The sequence below is a fragment of the Macaca thibetana genome, chromosome 3, assembly GCF_024542745.1.
Source record: "Macaca thibetana thibetana isolate TM-01 chromosome 3, ASM2454274v1, whole genome shotgun sequence".
NCBI classification, from domain to species: domain Eukaryota; kingdom Metazoa; phylum Chordata; class Mammalia; order Primates; family Cercopithecidae; genus Macaca; species Macaca thibetana.
In genome coordinates, this window is record NC_065580.1 from 29,654,418 (window position 1) to 29,671,705 (window position 17,288).

Here is a 17,288-nt window from a genome sequence, read left to right on the forward strand (position 1 = left end):
TATTGTTCCCAACAGGCTGATGTGGGTCACGGACACCCCGCTTCTCTAGCACAGAGATTCATGGAGCTTCCTTTTTTTCTCTGATGCATATGAAAGCCTGAGTCCTGAGTTGCAGCCTCCCTTAGCAAACCTCATGAATCCTTGCAATCCTCACAAGGCCACCTGCAGCATAATTATAATTCCAACAAACTAGAACATCCCCGGAGGTGCTGCCTAGAGTGTGTCAGTTTTGGGCTCAGAACGGTGAATGGAGACAACAGTGCAGGGGCTGGGGAGGGGCAGGAAGAGGCAGGAAGACAGAGCAGGAAGCAGGGATGGAGTGCTCAGGGAGTCAGAGACAGCGTCCACACTTATAGAACGCTGGCTTTCACATCTGGAGAATTCAGGCCTCTGGGCAGAGGAGAAAGAACTGCAGTTTCACCTCTTAGGCGTCTCCTTACAGGGCTAGGGAGATCCTAGAATATCAGCCGAATGCCCGGGGCAAGTGCCTGGCACCAATTCTATAACTCGGGGCCAGCCAAGTTTAACAAAGTATGCAGAAGATGGGAAGAAATAGAGTGTGGAGGGGAGGCGGGAGAAGAGTCAGGTGAAAGGGAAAAAAGAGGGATGGCCGGGTGTGATGGCTCTCACCTGTAATTCAGCACTTTGGGAGGCCGAGGTGAGTACAGTGGCTCATGCCTGTAATCCCAGCATTTTGGGAGACTGAGGCGAGCAGATCACCTGAGGTCAGGAGTTCGAGACCAGCCTGGCCAACATGGTAAAATCCTGTCTCTACTAAAAATTAAAAAATTAGCCTGGCCTGATGGCGTGTGCCTGTAATCCCAGCTACTTGGGAGGCTGAGGCAGGAGAATCGCTTAAACCTAGGAGGCAGAGGTTGCAGTGAACTGAGATTTCACCACTTCACTCCAGCCTGGGCAACAGAGCAAGACTCTGTCCGAAAAATAAAAGAAAAAAGAAAGGGATGGGCGGATTTGCCCCCTTTGCCCTGCACCCAGCCGTTTCGCAACTGTCAGCCGCTTCTCACCATCTGCTTGCAGGACTGGCAGGGTCAGAGCATTCGTGACCATCTTAGCATCCGCGGAGCCTGTGGCTAATTCAAATCAAACAGAGTCAGACTGCTGAGAAGAAAATTATAGAAACAAAGTATTTATTATTTTCCATTAAAAAAAAAAAGGAAATAGTGCCCAAGAGAGCAATGTTCCTAAGGAAACCCAGTGCTTTTTGCGGTGTCTTCTCTAAATGACAAACCCTCTTTGGCAAAAGAAAACAATTAATGCAACTAGAACTGCCTTTTGGGAGCAAAGTTTAATTCTGACCCAGAATTGTAATAATTTCTGAAAGTTCTATTAATTTCACCACACTGTGTAGGAATTACTCAGGCTTTTCTCACCCTATAACTCCTAAAAAACCAAAGTGGCTAACCATATCTGGCATAACAGAGGAAGTAAGGTGCATTTCCCCATCATCAACCATCACAGAAAAGCACACTTAATTTGCATCTCAAGTGGTCTGGAGTAAAGTCTATGTTGCTGGCAATAGTTGTGTTATCCTGACTTCTCTTTCCCAAGTCCTGTTCTCTGTAACAGAGATGTGTTGTGAAATGCTGTCACTTGTTTCTCCCTTTCTTTCCTTTGGGAGCACCCGGCCAGTGGAAGCCTCGCAGGTGTAGGCAGTCAGCGACGTTGTGGGCGATATAGTAGAGGTTCAGCATGGCCGCGGGGCTGAGAATGTCCACTTCTGGCTTCTTCTGTTTCTTCCCATGAGACTTGCCCTGGCCTTTTCCTTTTTTCCCTTTAGCTGGCTTTCAAAGACAAATATAAATATGGGAGGAGGGAAGTTAGTTTTTGTTTTTTCTTTTTTTTGAGACAGGGTTTCACTGCCATCACCCAGCCTGGAGTGCAGTGACATGCTCTTGGCTCACTACAACCTCTACCTCCCGTGCTCAAGTGATCCTCCTGCCTTGGCCTCCCAAGTAGCTGGGATTACAGGTGTGCCCCACCACACCTGGCTAATTTTTGCACTTTTATTAGAGACAGGGTTTCACCATGTTGGGTAGGCTGGTCTCAAATGCCTGGCCTCAAGTGATCTGCCCACCCCGGCCTCCCAAAGTGCTGGGATTACAGGTGTGAGTCATCGTGCCAGGCTGAGTTAGTTTTTATAAACTTGGTATCATTTTCAGTATTTCTGTATTGAACAAGGAAAAAAAATTCCTAAAAGGAAATAAGTCAAAACAGCAGCCACAACAAACAGTTTGCATTGTCGTGTCTTCTCTAAATGACAAACCCCCTTTGGCAAAAGAAAACAATTAATGCAACTAGAACTGCCTTCTGAGAGCAGCTTAATTCCGACCCAGAATTATAATAATTTCTGAAAGTCACATGCAATCTAATTTGACAAATGTTTATTAAGCACCCTGATTAAAAGAGACCCAACCTAATGCAAGGTGTGGCCCTTGTTTGCATTCTTATTTGAACAAGCTGTAAAAAGAGGTCTTTGAGTTAATCAGGGAAATCTGATCATGTCAAGGAATTATTAGTAATTCTGTTAGGTCTGACAATGGCAGCAAATCACGGAAGAAAATGTTCACACGTTTCTGAAGTACACACTGAAATCTGCAGGGATGAAATCAAAGAAGGCCTGAGGTTTGCTGTAAAACACTGCAGCTCCCCCACTGCCCCCCACCCAGAAAAAACACATAAAGTAAATATGGCAAAGTCCTACTCATTTCTGAATCTGAGAAATGAATATGAGGATTTTACTTTACAATTCTATTTTCATTTATGTTTGGAAATTTTCATAATACACATTAAATTTAAAACAAGTTTGATAATCAGGATGCAAATATGTATGTTGGCACTTGTTTTACAAGTAGTCTCTACCTCATTAAGCAGTCATGAGGTTTAAATGAGACACAAATATAAGATACTTAGCACAGGCCAGGCGCGGTGGCTCATGCCTGTGACCCTAGCACTTTGGGAGGCGGAGGCGGGCGGATCACCTGAGGTCAGGAAGTTCAAGACCAGCCTGGCCAACAAGGTGAAACCCTGTCTCTACTAAAAATACAAAAACTAGCTGGGCGTGGTGGCACACGTCTGTAATCCCAGCTACTCAGGAGGCTGAGGTAGGAGAATTGCCTGAACCCAGGAGCCGGAGGTTGCAGTGAGCCAAGATCATGCCACTACATTTCAGCCTGGGGGCTAGAGTGAGACTCTGCCTCCCCCTCGCCCCCCGCAAAAAAAAGACACTTAGCACCATGTCTGATGTGAAATAATTACTCAATAAATGATGATTGTCGTCACCTTCCTTTTTTTTTGGAGAAAAGGTCTTGCTGTGTCACCCAGGCTGGAGTGCAGTGACACAAACTCAGCTTACTGTAACCCTGACCTTCCAGGCTCAAGCGATCCTCCCACCTTAGCCGCCCAAGTGGCTGGGATCACAGGCATGAGCCATCATTTCTGGCTAATTTTTTCTTTTTTCTTTTTGGTAGAGACAGTCTCGCTATGTTGCCTAGGCTGGTCTTGAACTCCTGTCAAACAAGCCTCCCAGCTTAGCCTCCCAAAGTGCTAGGATTACAGGCTTGAGCCACTGTGCCCCTGTGCCATCATCTGTAACACCACCAACACTCAAAGCTGTATTTCTTTTTTTTTTTTTTTTTTTTGAGACGGAGTCTCGCTGTGTCTCCCAGGCTGGAGTGCAGTGGCGTGATCTCGGCTCACTGCAAGCTCCGCCTCCCGGGTTCACGCCATTCTCCCGCCTCAGCCTCCCAAGTAGCTGAGACTACAGGCGCCCGCCACCACGCCCGGCTAGTTTTTTGTATTTTTAGTAGAGACGGGGTTTCACCATGTTAGCCAGGATAGTCTCGATCTCCTGACCTCGTGATCCACCCGCCTCGGCCTCCCAAAGTGCTGGGATTTTTTTTTTTTTTTTTTTTTGAGATGGAGTCTTACTCTGTCGCCCAGGCTGGAGTGCAGTGGCGTGATCTCGGCTCACTGTAAGCTCTGACTCCCGGGTTCACACCATTCTCCTGCCTTAGCCTCCCGAGTAGCTGGGACTACAGGTGCCCGCCACCACGCCCGGCTAATTTTTTGTATTTTTTAGTAGAGATGGGGTTTCCCCGTGTTAGCCAGGGTGGTCTCAATCTCCTGACCTCGTGATCCACCCGCCTCGGCCTCCCAAAGTGCTGGGATTACGGGTGTGAGCCACCGCACCTGGCAGAGCTGTATTTCTAGGTATTACTCCTGCCTTCAAAATGGAAATGTAGGGGCTCAGTTAGGCTACCCAGCACACAGAAACCAGCGTCCACCAGGCTTGGTGTCTATTCTCTTTCCATGACTACCCCATAAGGTCAGTGTTCTCTGGGAAAATGAATGGATACCATCCTAATCTGGAAATACACTATTATACTTCAAGCTTGTCAACCTGTTTTTCATGGATTGTGCTTTTGTCATACCCAAGAAATCTTTGCCTAACCCAAGTAACAAACATCGTCTATATTTTCTTCTAGAAGTGTTATAGTTTTTGGTTTTACATTTATATTTGCTAGAGCTGCACAAAACTGAGTTGAACTTCTCTATGTCCTCTGACCCACACATACAGAAAATAACAGATGGAAGTATATTATTAAAAAGTGTCTCCTGGCCGGGCGCGGTGGCTCAAGCCTGTAATACCAGCACTTTGGGAGGCCGAGACGGGCGGATCACGAGGTCAGGAGATCGAGACCATCCTGGCTGACACGGTGAAACCCCGTCTCTACTAAAAAATACAAAAAACTAGCCGGGCGAGGTGGCGGGCGCCTGTAGTCCCAGCTACTCGGGAGGCTGAGGCAGGAGAATGGCGTAAACCCGGGAGGCGGAGCTTGCAGTGAGCTGAGATCTGGCCACTACACTCCAGCCTGGGCGACAGAGCGAGACTCCGTCTCAAAAAAAAAAAAAAAAAAAAAAAAAGTGTCTCCTGTAGGCAAGGGAGAGGAGAGGAAGGTATAAATGTTCAAGGACACCTGCAAGGGTAACCATTTATATAAAATAGGTATCCTATTCACAGCATTGCAGTCGAAAAATATCCCAAGTTAAACAAAAAGGAACATGGTTCATGTGTTAAAACTACTAAAATAGGCTGGGCATGGTGGCTCACACCTGTAATCCCAGCACTTTGAGAGGCTGAAGCAGGTGGACCATGAGGTCAGGAGTTCGAGATCAACCTGGCCAACATGGTGAAACCTCATCCCTACTAAAAATACAAAAATTAGCCAGGCATGGTGGCGCACACCTGTAACCCCAGCTACTCAGGAGACTGAGGCAGGAAAATTGCTTGAACCCGGGAGGTGGAGGTTGCAGTGAGTCGAGATCGCACCACTGCCCTCCAGCCTGGTGACAGAGACTCCATCTAAAAAAAAAAACCTACTAAAACACATTTTTGCTAGGTGAAATGGAGTACATTCCTAGATACAAAACCCAGTAATGAAAATGAGACATATCTTGCAATGCAGAATCCACTTGAAAATCCTATGTACCTGCATTCTCCTGGTAAAATAACCCCATCAGGTATGGGAGGTACATTTTCCCAGAAACTCTGAAAGACTTTGGGTCTTGATTTATTTCCTCTTTTTTCCTTTCTTTTCTTTTCTCTTCTCTTTTCTCTTTCTTTCCCTCCCTTCCTCCCTTCCTCCCTTCCTTCCTTCCCTTTCTTTTTTTAACTGCATTCTCCTGGTAAAACAACCCCATCAGGTATGGGATGTACAATTTACCAGAAACTCTGAAAGACTTTAGGTTTTGATTTCTTTTCTTTTCTTTTCTTTCTTTCTCTCTCTCTCACTCTCCTTCTTTCCCTCCCTCCCCCTTCCTTCTCTCCCTCCCTCCTGTCCCCTCCCCTCCCCTCCCTCCCTCCCCCCTCCCTCCCCCCTCCCTCCTTCCTTCTCTCCCTCCCTCCCTCCCTCCCTCCCCCTCCCTCCCTCCTCCTTCCTTCCTTCCTTCCTTCCTTCCTTCCTTCCTTCCTTCCTTCCTTCCTTCCTCCTCCCTCCCTTCCTTCCCTCCCTCCCTTTCTTTTAACTGCATTCTCCTGGTAAAACAACCCCATCAGGTATGGGATGTACATTTTACCAGAAACTCTGAAAGACTTTGGGTCTTGATTTTCTTTCTCTCTTTCTCTCTCTCTCTCTCTCTCTCTCTATCTCCTTCTCTCTCTTTCTTTCCCTTCCTTTTTTTTTTGAGACGGAGTCTTGCTCTTGTTGCCCAGGCTGGAGTGCAATGGCATGATCTTGGCTCACTACAACCTCTGCCTCCCAGGTTCAAGCAATTCTCCTGCCTCAGCCTCCCAAATAGCTGGCACTACAGATGCCTGCCACCAAGCCTGGCTAATTTTTGTATTTTTAGTAGAGATGGGGTTTCATCATGTTGGCCAGGCTGGTCTTGAACTCCTGACCACATGATCTGCCCGCCTCGGCCTCCCAAAGTGCTGGGATTATAGGCATGAGCCACCGCACCTGGCCTGGGTCTTTGTTTCTTTATGACCTTGTACTTTTTTGCATGCCAACCACACTTGACTCAATGTGTTTTAATCTTTAAAATGGTTTGGGACCTAAAATTCACATAAGAGTTTGACATTTTTATTTGAAGTTCTCATCTTATTGTACAAAAATGGCAAACTGAGTCTAAAATTCATATGGAAATGCAAAGGATGTGAGATAAAGGTTTGACATTATTTTCAAAGTTCTCATCTTTTTGTGGAAGATTCCAAAATTCACATGGAAAAGAGAAGGACTTATAAAAAAGAACCGGCCGTGTGCAATGGCTCACGCCTATAATCCTCACACTTTGGGAGACTGAGGTAGGTGGATCACCTGAGGTCAGCAGTTTGAGACCAGTCTGGCCACTACAGTGAAACCTGGTCTCTACCAAAAAATCCAAAAATTAGCCGACTGTGGTGGCAGGCACCCGTAATTTCAGTTACTCAGGAGGCTGAGGCAGGAGAATCGCTTGAACCCAGAAGGCAGAGGTTGCAGTGAGCCAAGAATGCACCACTGCACTCTAGCCTGGGTGACAGAGCAAGATCCTGTCTCAAAAAAGAAAGAAAAAGAAAAGAACAAAATTGGCAGACTAATACTACCTTATTTTAAGAATTATTATAAAGCTACCGTAACAAGATGGTGTGATAGTGGTTTCAAGAAAGGTAACTAGAACAATGGGACAGAATAGAGTCCAGAAATAGATCCACACGTATTTGATCAACTAATTTTCAACAAAGGTATTGGTGGAGCAAAGATAATCTTGTTCAACATGTGGTGCTGGAATAATGAATATCCATTTGCAAAAAAATTAACCTCAACCCACGGTTTCACCATATGTAAAAATCAACTCAAAATAGATAATAGAATTAAATATAAAACCAAAAACTATAACACTTCTGCAAGAAAATAGAGAAGACTTTTGCTACCTTGGATTATTAGGCAAATGTTTCACAACTCAAGAAAACAACTTGATAAACTCACCATCAACATTTAAAGCTTTTGCTCTTCAAAAGATATTATTAAGACAATGAAAAGCCAAGCATCAAAGTGGCGGAAATATCTGCCAATCATAAATCTCATAAAGGCCTATATGGAGAACAGAGGACCCTGAAAACACAATAGTAAGAAAACCACTTAATAAAACATGTTCAAAGGTTGAATAGACCCTTCCCCAAAAAAGATATACAGATGGCAAATAAGCACATGAAAAGATACTCAACGTTAAGTCATTAGTGAAATGCAATGAAAACCAGGAGACACCACCACATACCTATTTTGGACTGGCTCAAGTCAAAAAGACTGATCCTACCAAGTATTGGTGAAGATGTAAAGAAACTGAAACTCTCATACACTGCTGATGGAAATCTAAAATGACAGAACCACTTTGAAAAACAGTCTGCAGTCTCTATAAAAAGTTAAACACATGTCTACCATATGACCCAGTCCATTCCACTCCTAAGGTGGAAATAAAAGCATATGTTCACTCAAGGACTTTTACATGAATGTTCATAGTAGCTTTATTTGTAATAGCTAAAAACTGGAAACAGGCCAAGTGCAGGGGCTCATGCCTCTCATCTCAGCACTTTGGGAGGCCAAGGTAGAAAGATCACTTGAGCCCAGAAGTTCAAGATCAGCCCCGGCAACAAAATGGGACCCCATACCTATATTAAAAAAAAAAAAAAAAATTGGCTGGGTGCGGTGGCTCACGCCTGTAATCCCAGCACTTTGGGAGGCCGAGGCGGGTGGATCATGAGGTCAGGAGATTGAGACCATCCTGGCTAACACGGTGAAATCCCATCTCTACTAAAAATACAAAAAATTAGCTAGGAGTGGTGGTGGGCACCTGTAGCCCCAGCCACTTGGGAGGCTGAGGCAGGAGAATGGCATGAACCCAGGAGGCAGAGCTTGCAGTGAGCCAAGATCACACCACTGCACTCCAGCCTGGGAGACAGAGCAAGACTCTGTCTAAAACAAACAAACAAACACAAAAGAAAAAAATTAGGTGTGGTGGTCCCAGTTAAGGTGGGAGGATCATCTGAGCCCAGGGAAGTCAAGGCTGCAGTGAGCCACGATCATGTCACTGCATTCCAGCCTGGGTGACAAAATAAGATCCTGAGAAAGGAAAGAAAGAAAGAAAAAGAAAGAAAAAGAAAGAAAGAGGGAGGGAAAGAAGGAAAGAAGGAAAAGGAAGGAAGGAGAGAGAGAGAGAAAAGGAAAGGAAAAGAAAAGAAAGAAGGAAGGAAGGAGAGAGAGAAAGAAAAGGAAGGAAGGAGAGAGAAAAGGAAGGAAGGAAAGAAGGAAGGAAGGAAGGAAGGAAGGAAGGAAGGAAGGAAGGAAGGAAGGAAGGAAGGAAGGAAGGAAGGAAGGAAGGAAGGAAGGAAAGGAAGGGCAACCCAAAAGCCCATCAGCAGGTGAATGGATAGACCATGGTTTAACCACACAACGGAACGCTACTCAGCACTAAAAAGGAATAATTACTGATACATGATACAACATGGATAAATTTCCAAATAATTACTCAAGTAAAAAAAGTAAAATAAAAAAAAAACTATAATATATGACTGCATATATATAAAATCTTAGAAACTATAAACTAATCTAGAGAGAGGGCAGACTAGTCATTGCCTGGGAAGGCTGGGAAGGAGTAGGGGTACAGAGAGGGGCGAGAGAAAAGTAGCTTACAAAAAAAATGGGTGATGGCTGTGTTTACAATCTTGATTGTGGTGATGGCTTAATGAATGAACACATTTGCCAAACTTATCAAAATGTGCATTTTATTTTTATTTATTTATTTTTTGAAACAGGTTTCACTCTGTTGCCCAGGCTCACTGCAGCCTCGATGTCCCAGGCTCAAGAGATCCTCCTACTTCAGCCTCCTGAGTAACTGGGACTACAGATTTGCGCCACCATGCCGAACTAATTTTTTCTTTTTCTTTTGTTTTTTTTTTGAGATGGAGTCTTGCTCTGTCTCCCAGGCTGGAGTGCAGTGTGCGATCTCCGCTCACTGCAAGCTCCACCTCCCGGGTTCACGCCATTCTCCTGCCTCAGCCTCCCCAGCAGCTGGGACTACAGGCGCCCACCACCGCGCCCGGCTAATATTTTTGTATTTTTAGTAGGGATGGGGTTTCACCATGTTCGCCAGGATGGTCTCGATCTCCTGACCTCGTGATCCACCTGCCTCGGCCTCCCGAAGTGCTGGGATTACAGGTGTGAGCCACCGCACCCGGCCCCAACTAATTTTTTCTACTTTTTGTAGAGATGAGGGTCTCACTATGTTGCCCAAGCAGGTCTTGAACTCCTGAGCTCAAGCTATCCTCTCGCCTCAGCCTCCCAAAATACTGGGTTTACAGGCATGAGCCACCATGTCCAAAGTATGCATTTTAAACATGTAAAATGTATTGTATATACATTCCACCTCAATAAATCTGTTAAGAAATTATTACATGGGAGGGTTTGTTTCTGGGCCCATCCATTCCTTGGGTTGAATCAATACAACTTTGTGGCTCTTGGCTGTTCCTGGTCTCAGAACATGCAGCTCCCAACTTAAAACCCTCTAAACTCCCTAAGGAAGACCACTTGACTCCAGCCACACTGGACTTTCTTCTAGTTCCCAACACTCCGAGCTTCTCCCTGTGCAATGCTTGTTCTTCCTGCAGACCTTCTAATTGAAAGGGCAGAATTTGTTGCTTCTCTTTATGCTAGCCTCTGCTCAAATACCACCTCTTTAGAAAAACCTCCGACGGGCCGGGCATGGTGGTTCACAGTGGCTCAGCATTTTGGGAGGCTGAGGCAGGTGGATCACCTGAGGTCAGGAGTTCAAGACCGGCCTGGACAACATGGTGAAACCCCGTCTTTACTAAAAATACAAAAAAATTAGCCAGGCATGGTGGCGGATGCCTATAATCCCAGCTACTCAGGAGGCTGAGGCAGGAGAATTGCTTGAACCTGGGAGGCGGAGGTTGCAGTGAACCGAGATTGTGCCATTGCACTCCAGCCTGGGCGACAAGAGCAAAACTCTGTCTCAAAAAAAAAAAAAAAAAAAGAAAAAGAAAAAGTAAAAAGAAAAACGTCCCTGACACCATGTCTATACTCTGTCTATAACTGGAGTTACCATATAATTTATTGTCCAAACCAAGATACTTCAACAAATATAAACAAACATAAACTGAGACTGTCCCAGGCTAGGGACGGGGGGTAGGTACAGTGGTCTGTCTTTAACAGTCTCCCAACAACCCCAGTAGAGTCACTGTCCATCTCCTTACCCGCAGCACTTTTCACTAGTTAATAGTAACTGTTTATGTTTATTGTTTGTTTCCCTCACCAGAGATTCTGTCTGTAAATTTACCACTGAATTCCCCAGCCTACACCAATATCTGCCGCACTGCAAGGATGCACAAATATCTGCTGAGTGAATGAATACATCGCAACTGAGATGCAATGCAAGAACAGAATTTAGAAAGCAAATGTGGATTTCTGCTTTTCTGAATTTTAAGATGCCTCCTTCATTCATTCAAGAAGTATTTAACGGCCGGGCGCGGTGGCTCAAGCCTGTAATCCCAGCACTTTGGGAGGCCGAGACGGGTGGATCACGAGGTCAGAAGATCGAGACCATCCTGGCTAATACGGTGAAACCCCGTCTCTACTAAAAAATACAAAAAACTAGCCGGGCGAGGTGGCGGGCGCCTGTAGTCCCAGCTACTCGGGAGGCTGAGGCAGGAGAATGGCGGGAACCCGGGAGGCGGAGCTTGCAGTGAGCTGAGATCCGGCCACTGCACTCCAGCCGGGGTGACAGAGCGAGACTCCGTCTCAAAAAAAAAAAAAAAAAAAAAGAAGTATTTAACAAAAATCTACTGTGTAGCAGGCACTGTATTAGATGGGGAACAAAAGATATCTCACGATGCTTACAGTTCAGTGAGGTCTGAGAAAGACACTAGTCACCTAATCACAAACATATTTACTCACAATCCATGCTGTGAAGAAATGGCCCTATTGGCCAGGTGTCGTGATTCACACCTGTAATCCCAGCACTCTGGGAGGCCGAGGTGGGTGGATCACTTGTACCCAGTTTGAGACCAGCCTGGGAAAGATGGTGAAATCCTGTCTCTACAAAAATTTAAAAAATTAGCCGGGTTCGGTAGCACACACCTGTAGTCCCTGATACTCAGGAGGCTGAGGTGGGAGGACCCCTTGAGCCCAGGAATTCAAGGCCAAAGTGAGCTACGTATGATGCCATCGCACTCCAGCCTGGGCAACAAAGCAAGACCCTATCTCTAAAAAAATAAATAAAAACAAAGAAATTGGCCGGGCGCGGTGGCTCAAGCCTGTAATCCCAGCACTTTGGGAGGCCGAGACGGGCGGATCACGAGGTCAGGAGATCGAGACCATCCTGGCTGACACGGTGAAACCCCGTCTCTACTAAAAATACAAAAACTTAGCCGGGCGAGGTGGCAGGCGCCTGTAGTCCCAGCTACTCGGGAGGCTGAGGCAGGAGAATGGCGTGAACCCGGGAGGCGGAGCTTGCAGTGAGCTGAGATCCGGCCACTGCACTCCAGCCTGGGTGACAGAGCGAGACTCCGTCTCAAAAAAAAAAAAAAAACAAAGAAATTAATAAAGGCCCTATAATGCCTATAACACATGGCATTATAATAGCACAGGATGGGCAAGGGCTGACCTAGTCTGGGACGTCAAAGGAAGGGTTCGCTAAGAGTGGCCTGTGGGCTGAAGGTAGGTAATTCCAAGGCCAACAGCCTACGCAAAGGCTCTGAGGCCGGAGAGAAGGTGTACAAAGAGACCGAAACCCAAAAAAGGCCAACATGGCCAGCCCACAGGCAATCAAGGAGGCCAGTGAGAGCAGCTGAGGCAGGAAAGGTAGGCAAGGTTCCGCTCTGCAGGCTCTGTGCACTCTGTTTGACCTTCATTCAAGGAGCATGAATTAAGTGGCATTTGCTTAAATGGCTATGTACAGCTTTCTGCCTCAGTTCCCTGGGCCCTGAAAGAAATGGCAATTGGCTGGGCACAGTGGCTCACGCCTGTAATCCCAGCACTTTGAGAGGCCAAGGCGGGAGGATCCCTTGAGCCCAGGCGTTTGAGATGAGCCTGGGCAAGCTGGCGAAACCGTCTCTACTAAAAATACAAAAATTAGCTGGGCATGGTGGTGCTTGCCTACGGTCCCAGCTACTTGGGAGGCTGAGGTGGGAGGATCACTTGAGCCCCAGAGGACGAGGCTGCAGTTAGCTGTGATCACACCATTGTACTCCAGCCTGTGTGACAAAGCAAGACCCTGTCTCAAAAAAAAAAAAAAAAAAAAAAAAAAAAAGGCAATAGCAACCATGGAATGACTCTCAAACCAATAAATTTTTACTTAACCCTTTTACAGCAAACAAACTGGAAATAACACAGAAACTTAATGATTTCTACACCAGAGTCTAATGGGGAGTAAGGCTTTCCAAGGAAAAACACGCAAAGCACCAGAGGTGAGGTGCAAATGGCTGTGGGCGCTGAAGGAGCGATGGGGAAGCAGGAGGCACGGTCCTTCTGAGCCAAATCTCAAAGAAAATGGATCAAGACAGGGAAGGCACAAGAGGCTTCCAGAAGAATGCGGGTTTAGTGTGGGATGCGGGGTTTTGTTTGTTTGTTGTTGTTTAGCAGAGAAAGCTCGAGGTTGAGGCCCCTTTAGCAAGGGCTCTGTGCGCCCAGCTCAAGCGTGCAGTACTTAGTTTAGCAGACAATGGTGCCTCCCTGAGGACTTGGGGCAGGGCCTGGAAAGTCACAGCCCTTCTGGAAAGAGCAGCGAAGGTGGGAAGGAGGTCGCAAGTGACTGGATGAGGGCGGAGAACAGGAATGCTGCTGACAGCAAGGTGGTGGCACGAGGGCTCACTCTCTGCTTCCTGAGTCTGCAGAGCAGCGGAGAATCCCGCGCAGGGACCCAGGGTGGCGACGGCAGCTAAGAGCCCGGACCCGTCACTGTGGGCGTGGGCATGGCCTGGCGCCCTGAGGTGCCACGCCACAGTACCACCCTCCCTTTATTTCCCACATCAACCGTCTGGGTGTGAGGGCTGCTCAACAGGGCCACGACCTAAAACCCGGAAAGAGGGCTCGCCTGACTCCGCGGCTGCTGCACCCCTTGTCCCCTCCATCTTTTTGCCAAGCGTTGAGGTCGCCCCCAGGGAGAGGCGGTGACCTCGGCGCCCGCGCCTCTCCGGGACAGCCTAGGGCTCCACGGCGCGCGCCCGGGCCCCCGGTACTTTAGGGAGACGGGGATTACCATGGCGATTCTCAGCTGAGCAGGCAGGCGTGGTGGACTCCCGATCCCGAAGCCCTTAGTATCCACCGGGGCCGCTGCCCCAGAGCCCGTTCCCCTAGCGCCCCCGGCCCCCTCTCCGCCCTCCTCAGGGAACCGCCGCGGGCCCGGCCTCACTACGCCTCCCCGCCACGCCTCGCTCGGAGGAGCGCGGCCGGCTCAGGGAGCAGCCCGCCGCGGAGCCGCCTGGACGCGAGGTGCCTGCTCGTCCCACGCGGCCCCTAGGCCGCAGCAGCTGTGGGCGCTGGGCCGGCGTGCGCCTCGGGGGCGGGGCCGCGCGCACAATCGGCGGGCGTGGGGCAGGGCCTCGCCGTGGTAACCGTTGCCAGGGCAACACTGCCGCGCGCGGAGGGTGGGAGGAGCTGGGTTCCCGGGCCGCGCGCGCGGGCTTCACCAAGCACGAGGCCGACCACGGCCTCCAGCACCCGGAACCCCGGTTTGGCGCTGTAGCGTCTGGGTTTGGGCTGCCGGAGCAGCGGGCGCGGGGCGAAGGGGCGGGCGCGGGCGGCTCTCCCACTGGGGTGGCGCTGGCGTGAGAGCACAGGCTAGGCGGCTCACGCAGCCGACCTGGGAGAAATCATCGGAGAACCTCTTTTAGAAAACGAGCATAAGGACTATGACAGTGAAGGGAGAATATCATGGGAAATGTTTGCAAAAGAGCCAGGTAAACAGAGTAAGAGCCCGAGAGACTAAAGGGGTGGGGAGGGAGTTCATGTGCAAGTAGGACTGGGCAAGAAAGATACAGTAGGTACAGTTCCGCCTCACTCCCCGCAGGGGAAGGCTACACTTTGGGTGGTACGACTCATTCTTTTCTATGACTTGTCATTCCTTTTCTTTTTTTCCAACCGAGTCTCTCTCAGTCGCCCAGGTTGGAGTGCAGTGGCACGATCTCGGTTCACTGCAACCTCCGCCTCCCAAGTTCAAGCCATTCTCCTGCCTCAGCCTCCTGAGTGACTGGGATTGCAGATGCGTACCACCATGCCCGGCTAATTTTTGTGTTTTTAGTAGAGACGGGGTTTCGCCATGTTGGTCACGCTGGCCTCGAACTCCTGACCTCAGGCGATCCGCCCGCCTCAGCCTTCCAAAGTGCTGAGATTACAGACGTGAGCCACCGCGCCCGGCCTGTCAATGCTTTTTTTTTTTTTTTTTTTTTTTTTTTTTTTTTTTTTTGAGACAAAGTCTCTGTCGCCCAGGCTGGAGTGCAGTGGCCGGATCTCAGCTCACTGCAAGCTCCGCCTCCCGGGTTCACGCCATTCTTCTGCCTCAGCCTCCTGAGTAGCTGGGACCACAGGCGCCCGCCACCTCGCCCGGCTAGTGTTTTTTGTATTTTTTTAGTAGAGACGGGGTTTCACCGTATTAGCCAGGATGGTCTCGATCTCCTGACCTCGTGATCAGCCTGTCTCGGCCTCCCAAAGTGCTGGGATTACAGGCTTGAGCCACCGCGCCCGGCCTGTCAATGCTTTTTATTCAACAGTTATTGAGCATCTGCCACGTGCCTGACACTCTTCCAGGCCCTGGAAATTGAGCTCTGAATGAGGCAAAGTCCTTGTTCTTTTAAGCGGTGATTTGGGGGAGGTGGTCAAGGCTGAAATGGAGGGCCTGGCAGACATTAAAAGTGATAGGGACAGTATGGCATATTGCATTAAATTGATGTGACCACTGGGTGCTCTTTTAGATTGCTGACTGAGGAAGGCCTCTCTGAGGAGGTGACCTTAAAACACATCTGGATGACAAGGAGCAGTCAATTATGCCAAAATTAGGGAGAGGAGGAGGAGGCAAGACCAGGAAGCAGGAGTAGGGTCCTGGAAGGCTCTGCAAGGATGAGGTGTTTTGTTTTTTTCTCCTGAAAGATGAACTGGCTTCCAAAGAGGAGTGTTTATGTTCTAGGTTCTCTTACATATGCTTTCCCTAATCCTTCATTAACAAAGCAAACCCAACTTCCAACTACTTTTAATATGTCTGTGAGTTTTTCTTATGAGTCCATATGCCCTGGATATGGCAAATTCTCCTGCCCTCCACCTGCAGTTTCTTCTCTGCTTGCCCTGTCTTCATCCCTGGATGGAGCCGGCCCACCCCAGCTGCTTACACTTCTCTGGGTTATCTCAGCTCTCCCAAGGTTACCCCTATGGGATCACTCCCAAATCTGTTCCATTCCTGCTTTTCCTGAGCTCCAGATCAGAGATCCAGAGCCTTGCCACAAGGTTGTTTTTTTCTTTCTTTTTTTTTTTTTTGAAATGGAGTCTTGCTCGGTTGCCCAGGCTGGAGTGCAATGGCACGATCTCTGCTCACTGCAATCTCCGCCCCCTGGGTTCAAGAAATTCTCCTGCCTCAGCCTCCCAAGTAGCTGGGATTACAAGCATGTGCTCTCACGCCCGACTAATTTTTGTATTTTTAGTAGAGATAGGGACCAGGCTGGTCTCGAACTCTTGACCTCAGGTGATCCGCCTGCCTCGGCCTCCCACTGGGATAAAAGGCGTGAGCCACTGCACCGGCCTCCTGCTACAAGTTTTAAAACTCAGCTGTCTTGAAAGTAGATCAGTGGTTGAGGTGTGCCATGGGCGGGGGAGGATTGACTCTGCAGTGCGCTAAGAGGAAAGTTCCGGAGCGATGGAAATACTCTCCATCCTGATTGTGGCGGTAGTTACACAGGTGCAGGGCTGGCTGCATCATTTGCATGGCTCAGTACAAAATGAAAACAGGAAGAAGCAGGGAAAAGTGCCACTAAAGGTACTAAATTAGAATGCTTTCCTTTTCTCTGCAGTCTCTATCAACCTGTTACGCTGTTTTTATTTACTGTTTAATGTGTTTCCTTGGGTACGGGAACACTACCTTTCCTAGCTGTCTTCCCATAGCAGATGGGTGACCCTCAAGGGATTGCACCCTCTGTGCCAGGATGTGCTCGGTGTCATGACTGTGGTGGACAGGACACTCGCATGTCTCACTCTGAATGTGCTGGGATACTGCCATGCCCTGCGCTAGATGGGGGTGGGGGTGGGGTAGGGCGAGGGTGGGGATTGGGGGTGGTGGGGGGTGACAAGAGGTGAGACTCAGCAGGAGCTAAGGCACCAACCCCCTTCCCCCAACATGCTCCATTTTCCATTTTCCCTTCGGATTTCATTGACAAAACACAAATTCAAAGGTAAAATTACTAAGAAATTTTCACACTGTGAAACTCAGAGCATTAAACCCCAAGCTTGTGGCCCTTCTAAGAGTGGAACTTGGCCAGGCGCAGTGTCTCACTCATTACAGATCACGCAGTCTGTAATCCCAGCACTTTAAGAGGCCGAGGCGGGTGGATCATCTGCAGTCAGGAGTTCACGACCAGCCTGACCAATACAGTGAAACCCCATCTCTACTAAAAAATACAAAAATTAGCCAGGTATGGTGGTGGGCGCCTGTAATCCCAGCTACTTGGGAGGCTGAGGCAGGAGCATTGCTTGAACCCAGGAGGCGGAGGTTGCAGTGAGCCAAGATTGCACCACTGC

The 17,288-nt window shown here is 48.4% G+C and overlaps 1 protein-coding gene across 1 annotated transcript; it reads right to left on the reverse strand.

Annotated features, from left to right (window-relative positions):
- Positions 1-1,117: 1,117 nt before the first annotated feature.
- SMKR1 (small lysine rich protein 1) lies at positions 1,118-14,103 on the reverse strand. Its single transcript, XM_050782550.1, has 2 exons — positions 13,768-14,103; positions 1,118-1,802 (listed from the first exon to the last, which is right to left on the reverse strand). Exons 1-2 carry the CDS (start codon positions 13,768-13,770, stop codon positions 1,608-1,610), a joined length of 198 nt encoding a protein of 65 aa, XP_050638507.1. The 5' UTR covers positions 13,771-14,103; the 3' UTR covers positions 1,118-1,607.
- Positions 14,104-17,288: the final 3,185 nt, after the last annotated feature.